Source organism: Quercus robur, chromosome 6, assembly GCF_932294415.1.
Source record: "Quercus robur chromosome 6, dhQueRobu3.1, whole genome shotgun sequence".
NCBI lineage: Eukaryota > Viridiplantae > Streptophyta > Magnoliopsida > Fagales > Fagaceae > Quercus > Quercus robur.
Genome location: NC_065539.1, coordinates 32,581,636 through 32,600,161, shown reverse-complemented (window position 1 = coordinate 32,600,161; position 18,526 = coordinate 32,581,636). Strand labels below are relative to the sequence as shown.

At 36.8% G+C, this 18,526-nt stretch overlaps 2 protein-coding genes across 2 annotated transcripts; one reads left to right on the top strand and one right to left on the bottom strand.

Moving 5' to 3' along the window:
* Positions 1–225: 225 nt before the first annotated feature.
* Positions 226–825, bottom strand: LOC126690098 (uncharacterized). Its single transcript, XM_050385228.1, has one exon. The coding sequence runs from the start codon at positions 823–825 to the stop codon at positions 226–228; it is 600 nt and encodes a 199-aa protein (XP_050241185.1).
* A 10,657-nt stretch (positions 826–11,482) lies between these two features.
* Positions 11,483–17,644, top strand: LOC126688466 (inosine triphosphate pyrophosphatase). The gene is made up of 8 exons (XM_050383166.1): positions 11,483–11,745; positions 11,847–11,911; positions 12,030–12,093; positions 12,463–12,472; positions 15,881–15,912; positions 15,991–16,103; positions 17,041–17,117; positions 17,207–17,644. Exons 1-8 carry the CDS (start codon positions 11,625–11,627, stop codon positions 17,325–17,327), a joined length of 603 nt encoding a protein of 200 aa, XP_050239123.1. The 5' UTR covers positions 11,483–11,624; the 3' UTR covers positions 17,328–17,644.
* Positions 17,645–18,526: the final 882 nt, after the last annotated feature.

Sequence of the window (18,526 nt, the reverse complement as noted above, 5' to 3'; positions counted from 1 at the left end):
GACTCTTCTACTTTCCCTTTCAACTTCTCATCCTTATGCTCTCATCCAAGGAAATTTCTCAACTTTCCTTGTCTAATAAGATTTTCAATCTGCTGTTTTAGATCAAAACATTCATCCGTGTCATGCCCATGGTTTTCTGTGGAAGCGACAATACTTATTCCTATTGTGCTTATTAAGATCTCCCTTCATTTTCTCCGGCCATTTCAAGGAAGGATCATCCTTTATTTACATAAGAACCTGCTCAAGTGGCATGTTCAAAGGGGTGTATTGTTCACTCCGCGCTGAAGAGTCTGGCTTTTTATTGTCTCGGTCTTTCTTCTCTCCCATACGCCCCTTCTTTGGATGAGGACCTTGGTCGGAGTGGCACAAGGGATCTGCCTCCATTCTCTCAACTCTTTTCCTCTTCTTGGCTATAATTGCATCTTCTGCATTCATAAAGTTTTGGGCTGAATGGACGAGTTCAACCATGGTCTGAGGCTCTTGCTCGTAAAGCTTGTGGATGAATAGGTCAGAATTAACTCCATTATGGAAGGACGCCAATAGTAACTTGTCATCCGTCTCATCCACTGTTAGGGCTTCCCTGTTGAAACGAGTAATGAAAGACCGTAAGCTTTCATTCTTTCCTTGTTCTATGGTTAGCAAGCTGGACGAGGAACGTTTGTGCCTTTGTCCTCCGATGAAATTATTGATAAATAACTTGCTCAACTCTTCGAAGGAACTCACTGTATTCGAAGGTATCTTGCTAAACCATACTCGTGCGGGCCCTTTAAGGGTGGTAGGGAAGGCTTTGCACATTATCTTGTCTGGAACCCCTTGAAGGTGCATCGTAGTCTTGAAAGTTGAAATGTGATCAAAAGGGTTATGCGTTCCATCATACGAATCCAAAGAAGGCATCTTGAACTTTGGAGGCAGGGGGTGACCGTTGATGGAAGTCGTGAAAGGGGATTCTGTTCAGTGAACTAAATCTTCTACGAGGTTTGCCCTTCTCATGTTCTCCCTCATCTCGTCTATAGCTTTCCTCATCTGGTCCATTTCCCTTTCCAAATGTGGCACCCATCGTGAAGTGGTACCTCTTGATTGGCTTTCGGGTTCGGCATTCCCTCTACCTTCTTGACTTTGGGATTGTCCTTCGGTATGTCCTTCATGCCACTGCCTCCTTAGATTAATCTCCCTAGTCAATTATTGGTTCTGACAGGTTAACTTCGCCATGGCAATTGCCATGGATTGTACATGTTGAACAGAGGATGGTTGCATGACAGGCGCTGATTGATGATCGCGGTGAGGATTACTAAAGGCATCCCTACTCTCTTAATGGCCTGGACTAGTAGCCCTTGATCTTGTCTGAACCATTGCAGCCTTTTGTTGGAGAAAGAAATTGCAGAACTCAAAGATGAAATCTAGCAAAAACTTACTTTCCCACAGACGACGCCAACTGATGAACACAGTGAAATCAGTAGGTTGAATGTCTCAGGCGTCAATGATCAGAGAGCACTTGAAAGTCCTGAAAAAGCAAACGCAAAATCAGAGGCGATCGGGGAAGACCGGCCAAGAATCCTTCGATGGTAAAGTTAGTATTTCTGGGATTCCAATTTTTGTGGAAGTGTCTGAATGACTTACCTTCTCGTGGATGAATGCTTATATAGCACACACTTTAGGATAGTTACTTGTTTAGTAACTTCTCCTATCACTGAGGAATTCAGAAGACTTAGAGGTAACTTCCACAACTGCTATGGAAGTTACCTTATTTGGCCTTGTTTTCCATAATTGTCATTGGAAACTGGCTATGGTAATGAACCTTGACCTTTGCATTCCGGGCTAATAAGAAGCTCGTCCTAATCTTGCATGGGGAGAGACGTCTAGAATGCAGGAAGGTCGTCCAGGTATTTCTTTGGATGGACGACCTCATCGTGGATGAGCATACTATAATGCAATCCATCTACATTTGCTTTTTTTGCCTTGTTTTCCTTGGACAACCGCAATGGACGAGTTTGGAGTTGGTGTGTTATAATACACCATCATTTGTCACTGGTCTTCCTAAATCTCAAGGTTTTGAAGTAATTTTTGTGTGGTTGATAGACTCACCAAATTTGTGCACTTCATGCCCTTGTCACATCCTTTTACTGCCGCTAAGGTAGCTTTGGTGTTCATGAAAGGGGTGTTTAAATTGCATGGTTTACCTAGAACCATTGTCAGTGATAGGGATGCTACCTTCACTTCTGCCTTTTGGAGGGAGTTGTTTAAACTCCAAGGGACTAAGCTAGCCATGTCTTCTGCATATCACCCTCAGTCTGATGGCTAAACTAAGGTTGTGAATAGAAGTTTAAAGCAGTATTTGAGAGCCTTTGTGGGTGACAGGCCTCACACTTGGGCTACTTGTTTATATCTGGCTGAGTTTTGGTTTAATACCAATTACCATACCTCTACTAGAATGACTCCATTTGAGGCTCTCTATGGTTATCCACCTCATAAGGTCCTAGACTATGTCCCTGGTACACTCAGGTGGCTGCAGTGGATGCATTGCTTCATGACAAAATTGTTCTACTCAATCTTCTCAAGCAGAAGTTAATTGTAGCTCAAGCTAGGATCAAGGCTTAGGTTGATCAACACAGGTCTAACAAGACTTTTTAGGAGGGTGATTAAGTCTACTTGAGGCTCCAACCTTACAAGCAATTGTCCCTCAGAGCTAAAGGGTTTAACAAGCTATCTCCTAGGTATTTTGGTCCTTTCTAGATTCTGCAGAGTGTAGGACAAGTGGCCTATAAGTTAGCTTTGCCTGCTGGTTGTCTGCTTCACCCAGTTTTTCATGTCTCATGCTTGAAGCCTAAGTTGGGTGCTTACATTACTCCTTTCCCTACCATTACTCCAATTGACTCAGATGGTTTTCTCAACCCTGAACCTACTGCAATTTTGCAATAGAGGTCTAAGCAACTCAAGAGTAGAACCATTATTGAGGTTTTGGTCCAATGGCAAGGGCAATCACAGGAAAATGCAACTTGGGAATCTCTTTACAAGCTTCAACTTCGATTTCCTTACCTTGTGGGCAAGAACTGTGATGGGAAGGAGAGTATTCTGAGAGTTGCATAACTGTGGTATAGCTATAATTGTTGTATTGGTGAAGTTGGGGTGTCGCTGTATTTCCTAGTGTATTGTTGGGGAGTGCATTGTTGGGTTTGGTTGAATTTGAAACCTGTAGCATTGAATGGTTGAGTTGCTCTACAGTCCTGCAACAAGATACTATGGTAATGTGTATCACAGCACTAGTGAATTGTTGTGTCCAGTAGTAGTATTACAGTGTATTGCTTTGTCCAGTAGTTGCATTGTAACTAGAACTTTATTGAGTTCAATAGTTGTAAGGTAATTGCTTTACCTTGTGGACAAGGTCTTAAAAAAGGGAATGGAATGATAGGAGTTTTGCTATTATACCTATCATTACTATTACATAGCTAGCCTAGAAGTTAAATAGTTATGCCAGTTGTATAGGGAGTAGTTAGTTGGTCCAGTGGTGTAATTGAATGTCCAATGGTATAACTGATTGAACAACAGAATTGTACCTGCATTCAATTATATAACAAATTGCTATACTATAAGAGTAGAATCTGGGGAGTAATAAAAGGAAGCAACAAGCATATGCAATTTCTTCTTACATTCTCTCTCCATCTCTATCTCTACCTCTCTCTAATCTCTCTAAACTTCTCTAGGAGGCCTAGTTCCCTTGAAAGAACTACCAAAAGCTTTCTATCACTCCCTTTTAGAGATTTGAACCTCGGCCCTTACCTCCCACATCCCACAAAAACTTTGTACTTGTGGAGTAACCATCATGCCAAGGGTGTGCAATGGTACTAATTGACACTTTTGATATCTCTAAATATACTCAATGTTCAAATTCACTATCCACATTATCATAGCTATCAAAATTTGGAATTATATATATATATAGATATATAGATATATATATAATGTGTGTGTTTTTTTGGTTGAAAACTTGAAATATCTAATAGTTGTAGAAGAAATCTATTTAGTTTCCATTTGTATTGAACATGTTGTGCAATAGACTACTTGTTTTTGTTGGTTCTTAGTGTATATAGCCCTTCCTCATGGGTTTAATCCTTGAGTCATACATTTTTAAAAATAAAAATAAAAAGAAAGAAACTAATAGTAAATTGAAACCAACGAAAAAACTATCGAAACAGAATTTTTGTGGGCCAGTGGGCCAATGAAGAAACTAACGGAACTGGGAAAAGAATTTTAGCAATCCCATTAATGTAGTCAGTTTCTCTCTCCTCTTAAATTTTAGCAACATTAATACCGAAATACCAAAATTATGTTAAATTTGTCAGTTTCTCTCTCTCTCTCTCTCTCTCTCTCTCTCTCTCTCTCTCTCTCTCTCTCTCTCTCTCTCTCTCTCTCTCTTCTTGTATTTTAGCAACACTAATACTAAATTTTGCATCTCTCCTTATTTTGCTAAATAACTTTGCACAGTACACATAAAGCTTACAAACTCTAATTTTAACAATATTTAGCAAAAAGACTCATGTGTGTGTGTATATATATTCACGATGTAAATGCACTTTTAGTCAACAAGCATATGAAATTTCTTCTTACATTCTCTCTCCATCTATATCTCTATCCCTCTCTAATCTCTCTAAACTTCTCTAGGAGGCCTAGTTCCCTCGAAAGAACTACCAAAGGCTTTCTATCACTCCCTTCTAGAGATTTGAACCACATCCCTTACCTCCCACATCCCGCAAAAACTTTGTACTTGTAGAGTAACCATCACGCCAAGGGTGCACAATGGTACTAATTGACACTTTTGATATCTCTAAATATACTCAATGTTCAAATTCACTATCCTCATTATCATAGCTATCAAAATTTGGAAAGTATATATATATATATATATATATAATGTGTATGTTTTTTTGGTTGAAAACTTGAAATATCTAATAGTTGTAGAATAAATCTATTTAGTTTCCATTTGTATTGAACATGTCGTGCAATAGACTACTTGTTTTTGTTGGTTCTTAGTGTGTACAACCCTTCCTCATGGGTTTAATCATTGAGTCATACATTTTTAAAAATAAAAATAAAAAGAAAGAAACTAATAGTAAATTGAAACCAATGAAGAAACTATCGGAACAGAATTTTTGTGGGCCAGTGGGCCAATGAAGAAACTAACGGAACTGGGAAAAGAATTTCAGCAATCCCAATAACGTAAAGTCAGTTTCTCTCTCTTAAATTTCAGTAACATCAATACTAAAATACCAAAATTATGTTAAACTTGTCAGTTTCTCTCTCTCTCTCTCTCTCTCTCTCTCTCTCTCTCTCTCTCTCTCTCTCTCTCTCTCTTGTATTTTAGCAACACCAATACTGAATTTTGCATCTCTCCTTATTTTGCTAAATAACTTTGCACAATAAACATAAAGCCTACAAACTCTAATTTTAACAATATTTAGCAAAAAGACTAATGTGTGTGTATATATATTCAAGGCGTAAATGCACTTTTAGTCAACAAGCATATGCAATTTCTTCTTACATTCTCTCTCCATCTCTATCTCTATCTCTCTCTAATCTCTCTAAACTTCTCTAGGAGGCCTAGTTCCCTTGAAAGAACTAACAAAAGCTTTATGTCACTCCCTCCTAGAGATTTGAACCACGGCCCTTACCTCCCACTTCCCACAAAAACTTTGTACTTGTGGAGTAACCATCACGCCAAGGGTGCGCAATGGTACTAATTGACACTTTTGATATCTCTAAATATACTCAATGTTCAAATTCACTATCCTCATTATCATAGCTATCAAAATTTGGAAAGTATATATATATATATATATATAATGTGTGTGTTTTTTTGGTTGAAAACTTGAAATATCTAATAGTTGTAGAATAAATCTATTTAGTTTCCATTTGTATTGAACATGTCGTGCAGTAGACTACTTGTTTTTGTTGGTTCTTAGTGCGTACAGCCCTTCCTCATGGGTTTAATCCTTGAGTCATACATTTTTAAAAATAAAAATAAAAAGAAAGAAACTAATAGTAAATTGAAACCAATGAAGAAACTATCGGAAAATAATTTTTGTGGGCCAGCGGGCTAATGAAGAAACTAACGGAACTAGGAAAAGAATTTCAGCAATCCCATTAATGTAAAGTCAGTTGCTCTCTCCTCTTAAATTTCAGCAACATCAATACCAAAATACCAAAATTATGTTAAACTTGTCAGTTTCTCTCTCTCTCTCTCTCTCTCTCTCTCTCTCTCTCTCTCTCTCTCTCTCTCTCTCTCTCTCTCTCTCTCTCTCTCTCTCGTATTTTAGCAACACTAATATTGAATTTTGCATCTCTCCTTATTTTGCTAAATAACTTTGCACAGTACACATAAAGCCTACAAACTCTAATTTTAACAATATTTAGCAAAAAGACTCATGTGTGTGTGTGTATATATATTCAAGGCGTAAATGCATTTTTATTCTCTACATTTTGGACCTTTTTCTATTTTGGCCCCAATATTTTTATTTTACCGCTTTAAGTCCCTAAATGAAAAATGTGTTCCATTTTGGTCTCTGCCGTTACTTATTTAACGGAAATATCCTATGTGGCAAACGAAGTGCACTGTTGACACAGTAAATGCTGACGTGGCCATTAAAATAAAAAAATATTATTTGTTATTTAATAAATGCCACATCAGCTTAGAATTTTAAAAATTAATTTATCTATTTTAACAATTAAAAAAATAGAATTAAAAAAAAAAAAAAAAAAAAACACATGAATTTAGATCTGACACCCTCATCATCAAGAATACAGAAGAGCACAAACCAAAAAAAAAAATCATACAAACCCAAAAAATCAAACATAAGAACACAAGAAAATCAATCCGAGAAAAATTATAAATGAATATTGTACAAAAAAAAAAATCAAGCCACATATATACACAAACCAAATTACCCAAGACAAAATCAATCCACATATACCAACATAAACCCAGCTCAACCATACCAACCCAATAAAAAACACTTGAATTTAGATTTGGTATTATCTTCAACAAGAACACTAAAGAACACAAACCCAGATTAAACATAAGAATACAAACTCAGATTTTCTATGATTTTCTTACCTTTCTTGTCAGCCAAACACAAACACAAACACAAACAAATCTCCAACAAGAACACCAAAAAATTTCAAACCTAGCAATCAACAATCAACAAACCCACCCCACGACCCATTCCAACAACAAACCTGTTGATACCGTATTTTGTCCACCCTCGATTTACGTGCCAGACCTCGAAAAACCCAAAAATACCATCTCTCCATGAGGCCGCGAGAACATCCAGAATGACGTGGCGCAACCCGTTTGGGCACCAGAGCACCCAAAGTGCCTTTTTTAACTAAAATGACCAAAATGCCCCTAGTCAACCCTAGATTGGACTGAAGGTCAAACGAGGTCAAAACTCTCACAAAACGACATTTTTCATAGTTTCACATCAAACTTGAGATTCTTGGAGAATTTTAACAATTTTGACCAAGTTTAACCCGAAGTCGTTCTTAGGTGGGCCCAAAAACCCTAATTTTGATCTGATTGTTAGAACGGGTCGAAACCAATTCCATTGTGAATATTATCAAATTCTCATTCCAACAACTATTCATGGGTTAAAATCGGAGTTAGAACAGCCGAGATATCACGAAAATTGGGATGACGCACAGATTGATGCATCGCTAACTTCCAAGAGCCATAACTTTTGATCTAACTGTTGGATTTCCAAGTTCCATACCTTTTCAGAAACAAGGAGTCAGGATCTTTCCAAGGGTGTCAGGATCAGCCCCATATCAAGCCTTTTAAGGACGGCGGGCCTCCAAGGGCTGCTGCCTCGAAACGCGTGTCGAAGCTATAAATGGCGGCACTCCTCATACTAGAAAGGAGAAGAGTTTGTTTTTTTTTTTTTTTTTGCTCTTTACCTAGTTTCTCCACACATTTTTCTCTCTTTCAAACACCAAAAAAAAAAAAAAAAACACACACACACACACACACACAAAACACCCAAAAAATACATCAAAGCCTTTTGATTCTTCTCTCTTCACCAACAACACAAGGTATTGTTCTTATACCCAATCTTCCTTTCCTTGGTTCTACATTTTGGACTTGGGGTTTAGGGGTGTGGATGTAGTTTTTTTAGCTATCATCCACACCCCTAACCTTCTAAATCTTTTCTTAGCATTTATCTTACTCTTTTTGCTTGAATAACATGATTTATTGCTTTCTTTAGCATATTTCTTACTTTATTTGTGTTTTCAACTTGAATCTCTTTGTTGTTATGTCTTATGCCATGTTTCGTGCTTAGATCAATGTTCCCACATGTTCATATGTTTAGAACTACATGCTTAGGGTTTTATGCCATGTTTTTCTATGTTTTGTTCCTCTTTTGCTCTATGTCGATGTTAGGGCTACATGCTCACATGCTTGATATCATGTCTATGGTTATGTCTTGCTTAGATCTACATGTTTGGTATGCACATTCTATGCTCCTATGCCTATATCCGAGTCTTCACATGCTTGTATGCTTGGATTCATGTCCTTCCATGTCTATGTGCTAAATTTCTATATGTTTACATGCATGTTTCTATGCCTATATGTCTAAGTCTATGCTTCCACATGCTTGTGTGTTTGGATCTATGCTCTTTACATGTTTCATGTTATTTTCCATGTGCTTGTGCGCTCTATGCCATGTTCACGTGCCTAGACCTAGGCTATGTTTGTCATGCCATGTGCTATTGTAGCCCTTTTGTCGCTTTATCTTTCTTTCTTGTGTTTTGGCCTATTGGTTTGGAACCGATCTAGACCCTATGGTCTTCGTCATCATCCATACACCTTGGCCTATATCAAAGGGTTTGGATCACCCATTTTGGATGTCTATGCTTGCTTGCTTCTATGCTTTATGCTTGTGTTAGCCTCTCTGGTTATAGGCTTCACCATGTTTGACAGCCTTAGTGGGTTTGTGGTTGTGTGGTTACACTTGACACCCATGAGGCCTTGTTTAGGTGTAACCACTTAGGAGGCATCGCCATGATGTCGGTTGTTTCATGCATACCTTTCCCTTTTTCTGATTCGTGCGATGATATGCTTACCATGATAGTTTATGCCACCCGTTGGCTTTATATTCATCTTTACATGCTTGCTTACCTATCCATGCATGAGTCTTGCTTGCTAGTGTATCGTCCATGCTTCAATACAATGAAGTTATGGACATTCAATCCAAACCTACATTTGTCCCTCGCGGACACCACCTTTTGTTCTTTTTTTGCTTGTTTGCTTTTTCGCTTATTTGCTTGCTTTCCTACTATGCTTGCCATGTCTATCATGCTTATCTGTTTTATGCCTTTTCATATACTCTTTGCATCTTTCCCTTCCATTGCTTATCTGCCGGTTTTTTGTCTTTGCCTTTGCATGTACACATATGGAGCGAGGACGCATGGAGCTAAGGCACGATTTCCCAAGCACAAGCAAAAGGGACACGAACGCGAGCATGTGGTTAAGCTAAGCAGCTGTAGGTCTCTCCCTCTCTAATTCCCCTTTCTGCTCGCCCCTCCTTGTTTCCTCCCCTCTCCACAACCTCTCATAGCTTTGATCTAGGTTTAGAGAGAGGTTGAAATCAGTGTAGTGGTAGTTGTGAAACAAAAATCAGTGGTCGATGGTTGTGAAGTAGTGGTCGGTTGGACCCGATGGTGGGTCGAAGGGTGGGTTTTGCTGACACCCGGCCTTGATCAGAACGGGGTGGAAAAACCGCCGTGGTCATCGCGGGCCTTCGTTCGACCACTTGCCATGGCGACAGCTCTCATGTGCACGAGGCCTCGTTGGAAGGCCCTTCTCGAAATATTGTGTGCATTGTGAGCTTCGCGCGGAGCTTTGGGTGCTCTCTCTCGGTAGAGGAAAGTAGGTCTACCTTTGGCGTTATGGTAGGAATCTGGGCCAAATTTTAAGGGATTACCAAAGGTGAGTGGAGTTGCCACCAATCATTAGGTTTTTCTAAGATGTGATTGGTCACCTATTTATAGTTGATTTTATTACCGATCCTAGGTTAAGAAAAAGGGCATTTTTCTAATCTAATGTGGATGGCAAAAAATCTTGATTCTTAGGTCTGAAAGTTTGGTTTTGTGTGGGGAAGTGTTAGGCACCCTACAACGCCTGTCCAATGACAGTCCTTTATTTTGATAAAACCTTAATTTTTGGAAATTGGCAGTAAAAACATGATTTTGGCATTGGCTATCGGGGCTTTGCATGCATGGGGGCTTTGAGGTTTGGCTTTTGAATGGGTGTGGTTCCAAACTATGCTTTCCCAAGGTGTTTGAGCAAAGTGCCAGATTTCTATAGCGAAAATCTAGCGACAAGTCACCTTACTTTCGCGGCGGAAATTAGGCATTGCTTACCTTAGGTGGCACGGACTATGACAATCACACCCAAAAGGAGCACAATGCAAGCACACAGAGCAGGAAAGTAAATGCCTACATCTCTAGAGCATGGCCTAAAATATAGGTGCAGGAAAGTAAACAAGGGTCACCATACTCTAGAGTTGAGGATGAATGGTACACGGCATGATATACCAAATACAAACCATCTAGGGGAGAGAGGGAGGAGGAAGGAAAGGGGTTTAATAGAGTACATAACCAAAAGGGAGAAGCTAAACTCCTAAACCTACTGATTGGTCCTCAATAGAGAGACCCATCGAGAGAGAAAGACACCGATCTGAGCTAGAGAGATAGAGAGAGAGACATAGAGAGAGAGAGCAAAACATCGATTTGAGTGAGGAGCTTGAGGCATTTGGGTTTGCGTTTAGGTTTGGGTTTGAGCAAAATCAAGAGATAAAGAGAGTGGGTCAGTCAGAGAAAGAAAAAAAAAAAGCACCACAACCAATTGTGGTGGTGGTGGTGGCGGCGGCGATGAGCAAAGAGGTAGAGCTTGAAGCTTTCAACCATGAACATGTTTTGGAAGAGAGAGAGGAAGTTTTGAGTTTTGGAAGAGAGAGAGGAAGCTTTGAGAATGTTTTAGAAGGGTTAGGGAACCGATTTTTGATAAGGAAGTTTTAGGGTTGAAGTTTTTCTTCTAAGTGTGTGAATTTTTCTGGTTTTGTAATAAATGAAAATTTGTTGCGTTTGGTTGCCAAGAAAATGCTTAATAAAATGTGATTTTGTTTTACTCTTATTTATCTAAGCATATGATTCATGTTATGGGGATGAACACAAAGAACATGAAATAGTTCTTTAGAAAAAAATAATGAAAGGAATAATTTTTAAAAAAAAATTTAATTATCTTCTTTTATTTGAAAGAAAAAACATGAAAATGTCTTTTTTAATTATTATTTTATGCTACGTGGTATTTATTAAATAACAATTAAAAGTTTTTTTTAATTATTTTAATGACTACGTTAGTATTTATTGTGCCGACGGTGCATTCCGTTTTACACTTGTGATATTTTCGTAAAAAAAAAAAAAAAGAAAAAAAAGCGTGAAGTAATAAATTGAGGTTTCAAAGTTCAAACTGCTTTTCCAAACGACCGCTAAGTAGTCTACAAGTACCCTTGTAGTAGGAAGCAACTAGTCTGTAATCAAAGAGATCATCATCCAAAATTGGGTTAATAGGGAAAATGGCATCGGGTTTGGTATTACCACGGCCGGTGACCTTCGTGACCGGCAACGCCAAGAAGCTCGAAGAAGTTCGTGCTATCTTGGGAAACTCCATTCCTTTCCAGTCCCTCAAGCTTGACTGTAACTTTCTCTCTCTCTCTCTCTCTTTTTGATATTCTTCTTTTTTTTTTTTTCTTTTTTTTTTTTTTTAATTTTGTTAAATTAATTTCCTTATTTCTCAGTGCCAGAATTGCAAGGCGAGCCTGAAGATATCTCCAAAGAGAAGGCTCGCTTGGCTGCCATTCAGGTTCTCTCTCTCTTTCTCACTCTCTCTCTCTCATATATATATATATATATGTGTGTGTGTGTGTGTGTGTTAATTATATGTTGTTTATGTAAATATTGCTAAATTTTGTAATGGGTAGGTGAATGGACCAGTTCTTGTTGAAGACACTTGCCTCTGTTTCAATGCCCTAAAGGGTCTACCTGGTATTTTTTTTTTTTTTTAATGCATATATGAGTTGGGTATTCAATATTTTTTTATTATATGTGAATTTTGACCGTTGTATCACATTTTCATTTTTTACCCGTGCTTGTAAAATTTCAATATGATCAGTAACTATGTCATTTATCAAAATGTTAATTTTTTTTTTTTTTTTTTTTTGTTTAAAATAATGCATAAAAGATAAGTTTATGAATCAAATAATTTGACATATATGTTAAGAATATAGTAATCAAATAAAAAGTTTTTAATTGACTCTAATAGTATGAGTTACACCGAGTGTAACTTGAACTCAACTCTACATATGTATAAAAGCTTGATCATTGATTTATTTGGTTGTTTTGAAATTTTTGCAGGGCCATACATGTAAGTTCTGCTTCTCTCTTTTCATCTTAATCTCGAGGTGAACTTCTAATCTATACCTCATTAATTTTTGTTGAGGGCTTTTCACTATGCCATTTCTGTCTGCTGGATGTAATTCTAGATTTATCATTTATATGATGAAGAGTGTAAGAATCTTTGTAGGTTATGTACGCTCTCATTTTATGAAAAGCTAAGCTACTTTGACCATGAATCATCTCCTGTAACAGTATTGAACATAATAGAATATTTCTTGTAATTCTTTACTACATGTCCATGTTTCAATTCACCCTCTTAGTTGAAGTATGTTTCGTCTTAGGCTGTATTAGGTTTGAGGATTTGAAATCAAGTGATTTTGAAGAACAATTTCTATTATAAATTGCTTGATATGAATTTCAATAACACATGATAAATTGGGCATGGAATTTTGCTTCAACAAAAACACTTTTGCTCTGAGTTCCATATAAAATCTAACACCAGAACATTTCAAAACCACATATTATTAAGGGTTAAGTCCATCTATAACTTTCATTAATAGAAAAATGAACATGTGTGGTTCTATCGTGCCGTGCATTGACAATTTGGGAGGAAAGAAAAAGGAGAACATTTGAGGGCCAGAAGCATTCTGTTGAGAGAGACTAGGGGTTGTATTTATCAGCTCTGTAGTTTCTCTGCTGATGCTAGACAAGGTCAACCTTCTAACTTTTGTAACTTCTTGGATGTATTGTATTCTTATTCTTTTTCCAGGAGCAGTTGAGTATATGACATGAATGCTTAAATTGTTATCCTAGATTGTTTTACGCTTCAAACTTTTTTAATACAAATAATTTTACATATAAAAAAATTGTTATTGGAGGTTTGACAGTTAATCCTGTTTGCTCATTTCTGCACTTCTTCTGACCATAAGATATGAATCATTTCCTTCCTTTCCAAAACACATATTTGGAGCACAAAAGTTCTACTTAGCATAATTGGTGGACATTTGAAAATTGCAGAATTTTGAGGACTACATAATATATCTATTAATATCGTAAGACAAATCTATCTTTTACTTAGAAGGGTCCTCCCATGCATATGTTTCTATGACGTTGCTTATATATTTGATCCTTCAAATGGAAGACAATCTTTTGACCAAGATTTCAACCTCATCTTATCCTTTAAACAGTTGCAGAGAGAGTTTTTATTGGACCAAGCTATTTATGAAAGTTTGGGCTTGGCTTGGGAAAAAAAACTGTTTATTAAGCAAATGAGCCAAGATAAAGCTTAACTTTAGGCTCAACTATTAAACAAGCTGAACTCATACATAATAATGTACTTGTGAACAAGCTCATGAGTATGAGACTAAATTTAAGTGTATATTATTATAGATTTATATGTATACATGTATAAAAATATACTTATATAGACTTGGGATTGGATTCCGTAAGTTTGTAAATAAGTTCATAAAGTATCAAATTATTGTTGCAATGTATTGACAATATAAATAGTCTGTTTTGTAGTAAAATTTATATAATTTTTAATAATTCAAGGCTTGTGAATCTAATTTATAATTTTATAAATGAAAATCATTTTATCTAATTAACTCAAATAATATAATTTCAACTATAATTTACTTTTTAATTATTAGTATAGATTTGTGAAGGGGTAATAAATTTATTTATATTTTGATTGGTAGGAGTCAAAATTTTTAGTCCTAGTGTTTACAATATGTAGTGAATAAAGTAATTCGTGAAAATTCTCAAGCATATTCGATAAAAAAAAAAAGATAAAAAAAAAGAAAAAAAAAAAGAAAAAAGAAAAAAGAAAAAGAATTAAGCTTGAACTTGTAATCTAGTTTGATGATGAGATTGAGCTTGACTCATGTTCGAAATATAATTAAATGAACAATCTTGGACTTTTAGTACCCAACTCAACTCAGCTTGTTTACAGCTGTGATTGTAGAAGCTTGAGGGCTAGGTAATATCTCTTAATATTGTAAGAAAAAGTTCTTTTACTTGGAGAAAGGCCCTCCCACACATTATGTTTCTATGAAATTGCTTATAAATTTGATCCTTTTTACGGACAACCTTTTAAACAAGATCTCTTCCTCACCTTTTGACAAGAGTTTTCTGTAAGATAATGGAAAGAATGTACCCAAGCATGCAGAGTGTATACATGGGTTGCAATTCAACAATTATCTAAAGTTATAACAATCAGGAAATTTTAACAGATTGCAAACAAGATGACTGGTGAATGCAATCATCCTGTGAAACAACAAATGTAAGAAAATCATCTTCAGTTCTGTTCAACTCCTTCAAATGTCCATCTATTACATTCTCTCTTCTTTTTTATTGGAAAAGTAATGTTATTGAAACAAGACTACTTTGTGAAAATAAGCATGAAGTAGCCTAAAGAATTACAAAGGGAGAAATACCTACATTCTCTCCAAATAGAAATAGTCAACAACAGGTGTAATGGGATAGCTTTCCAAATATCTCCATTTCCGTGACTGCTGAAATGCCCCTTTCAACATGCAAGCAAATCAATCACCTTCTGAGGCATGACCCGCTGCACCCTAAAGAGACAAAGCACAAGAGACCAACAATCTCTAGCAATGTCACAATCAACAGTTGAAATAATCAACTTAGCTTGATTACAGTAATGACCCATTGTTAATCATTAGTAATTTCATCATATTAGAGGTTCATATGAGAACTAGATTATCAACAACTGATTAATTTTTTAGTGAAAAAGAAACCAAATTAAGAATCACTTCAAGCCCAAATTTAAAGCTTACAATTATTTGAGTTATTCTAGAATTCTTGCTTCTTAAACTTTTTAGTCATTTCTCCTTTTGTATGTATTGTTCTATCTCTTGTGGAATGGAATATAGTGCATGTGCACTCCAACTAATACGGGAAGATTGAATGTGAGAACATTAGGAATCTTCAATCAAGCTTTGTTGGGCAAGTGGTTAAGGCATTCTGGAGAGGAAACGATGTAGGTTTGTGGGTTTATCAATCTCTGTCTTCAGGGTTCACTGTACCTGAGGTTTGTGGGTTTCTAATCAAGTACATTTTGTTCCCTTCAAAACTGGAATCAAATACAAACTCAGTTTTCATAAATCAGATCTTAAGCTGGGCTGACTTGTTCATAGTATACAGAATGTTTTCTCTTGACAGACAGGACTAAAGATGCCATTTGTTTGCTTACATGTAATTTATAAAATGCTATGAAGTGGGAAAATCTCTGCTGTTTCTGCTCATGATTTTAAGCTCCATCAAGCTCAATCTTAATACTTCTGAATTTTAACCATGTATTGGTTTTTGGTTAACAGTGTAGTTTTAATATCATTTGTAAATCTGGTCTTAAATTTCCTGCTTTGCTGTTCCACCTCTGATGATCATTATCTAATGAGAATATTATGCAATGCAGCAAGTGGTTCCTGCAGAAGATTGGTCATGAAGGTGGTTGTCGTATGCTTTAATTCATTTTTTTGCCCTGCTAGTTTTGTTTTTACTTGATTCTTATCTCATCTGTTCCAGGTCTGAACAATCTCTTGATGGCATACGAGGATAAATCAGGTTATGCTTTGTGTGCATTTTCGTTTGCTCTTGGGCCCAATGCTGAACCCATTACATTCCTGGGGAGAACTCCGGTATATCTCAGTAGTTCTATATTATGTTATTCTGAATCTCTGATGAGTGATTAAGATATATTTCTTTTGAGCAGTTTCATTTAGATAATCTACCCACACACTTGACTCGGTACTAAAGTTGCCTTTACCCATTTAAAAATTCTATCTTGATAAAACAAGTGATCAACTTGTTTAGGAGGCCCATTTTATTCTGCCAGGCCCAGTTTATTCTGCTTATGCCCGAAGTGTAAGCAACTTAAAATGTAAGATATGCGTCTGTTTTCGTAACAATGATATCTTTAGATAGAACATGTGGTTGGTTTACTTAGAAAGCAATACTTTAGGCAAAATTTTATTCTATTAATACTCATGCGAACCTTTTAACAGTAATGCAATGCATTAAGGTGCAATTCCTGCAATGTGACTTAACTGGCCCAGTTATAATATGCCAACTCGATTAAAAATCCAACTCAGCTCCACCTCACCCAATTGCTAACGGAACCCAAAAAATCTCTCACACTCCACTAACCTACCTCCTCTTTTTTTTACCTGCTGGACTGCCTGACCACACTGAGCTTTAGCCCTCTCAACCATTAGGTCCTTGCCATTCCCACACCTCAGTCTCAATCCTCAGTCGGCTGCCAAAACTCATTTATTTACCAAATACTAAGACTCCAAGACAGACACGCACGCTAAAACTTAATAATAATTATAGAAATACATTTATATTCTTAATACATCAATTAAATAATTATATTCAACTCGACAATTACTGCTTCCTTGATTTTTTTTCCCCTTTTTAATAACGTGATATAATTGAAAGTAATATCTAATATGACAAAATGAGTATTGCATATAAATCACATAGATTCCCGCAAATTATTTCAAAATGAATTTATAACTTGCTTGTGCATTGCATGGAATTGCACTAACATATGATTTGTGGTTCACTTGTTAGGGGAAGATAGTTCCTCCCAGGGGACCTAATGATTTCGGGTGGGATCCCATTTTCCAACCTGATGGCTATGAGCAAACGTAATCCCATGCTTCTTCCATTTTGATTTCTATTATTTCAGCGTTCAAGATCAATCTGATTATGATTTTTGTTTGTTTGTTTGTTGTAGTTATGCAGAGATGCCAAAGGAAGAGAAGAACAACATTTCTCACCGATCAAAGGCACTTGCTCTGGTGAAATCTCATTTCACAGAAGTTGGATACACTTTCCGGATCGATCCCTCTGTCTGAGCAAGCTACATATTTTTTCTTGTAGCCATTGCATGATGTAACTTTTGTGAAAACTAGCTATTCACTTAGCATTAGCTCTTCAATTCTAAATGCTCCCTTGGGGAATGGAGAAGGGAAAGAAAGGAAATTTACTGCTATCTAGTTGCACTATGAATTTAGTGGAGAGCAGAGAGTAGCTTTCTTGAACGAGGGAGAAAAAGTTTGTGGTTGACATTATCAAACTGAGGCTATTTATGAGGACGAGCAAAATAAATTAACTAATAGAGCAAAAAATTCCCTTTCACTTGAATATAAGGCCTTGTTTGGATTTTTTTTTTTTTTTTTTTTTCATCACTCTCACTTAATTTTTGTCATTTATCATTCATCACTCATTACTTAAAATACCCCAACTTCCTACACGAAGTTTGTTTGGCACCATCACTCAACTTGTCATCATTCAAATTTTTCAACTGTTTGTAGGCCCTATACCATTAACTTGGTTAGAGCAAGGCTGTTAGTCTACCCGTCTATCTTTTTCTCTTTTCTCATTTCCCCTTCCCCCTTCAGCCCTGCCACTCTTCCAAAGCACAAACCTAAACCCATAAAAATTTCTCAAGCTCCCTTGCCTTGTCAAGACCATCAACAGTGAACAAAACCCATCTCTCTGACGTGTATGGCAGCGTGATCTCCTCCGTTGTGACCCAGCAGCGTCGATGAGCATGAAGAAATGTGACCCATTTACCCATTTTGTCACGGATGACCTCCTCCGACCCAAGACAGTGCTACCTCATCCCTTTTTGTACTCTCTCAGCTTGTTTTTATCTGATTTGTGTGTTGTGTTTTGCATTTGGGTTTTGAGAAAACTGTTAGGTTTTAGCTTGAACTCTGTTTTCTTTTGTTTTTCCCTGTTGTTTGGTTGGTGAGAAAATAATAAAGGAGGAGTTGTTTTGGTTTTTTATTTTGTTTATATGATATTATTGTGCCTAACCATTGCTGGTTTGCTTCAATGGTTTGAAGTATATTATACTTGCAGAACAAGCCCCTTCTTGTGCTCTTGTTTGTGATGGAAGCCTGTCCTGTTTTTTGCATTTAGTTCATTTTACAACTTAAATTCACTTGGATTGATGGGTCACAGGAAAAAGGTATTCCTCCTCTCTTCCCATTCCCTTCCCCACTTTCTCCTACACAGGAAATCAGATCTAAAAGATCTCATCACAATA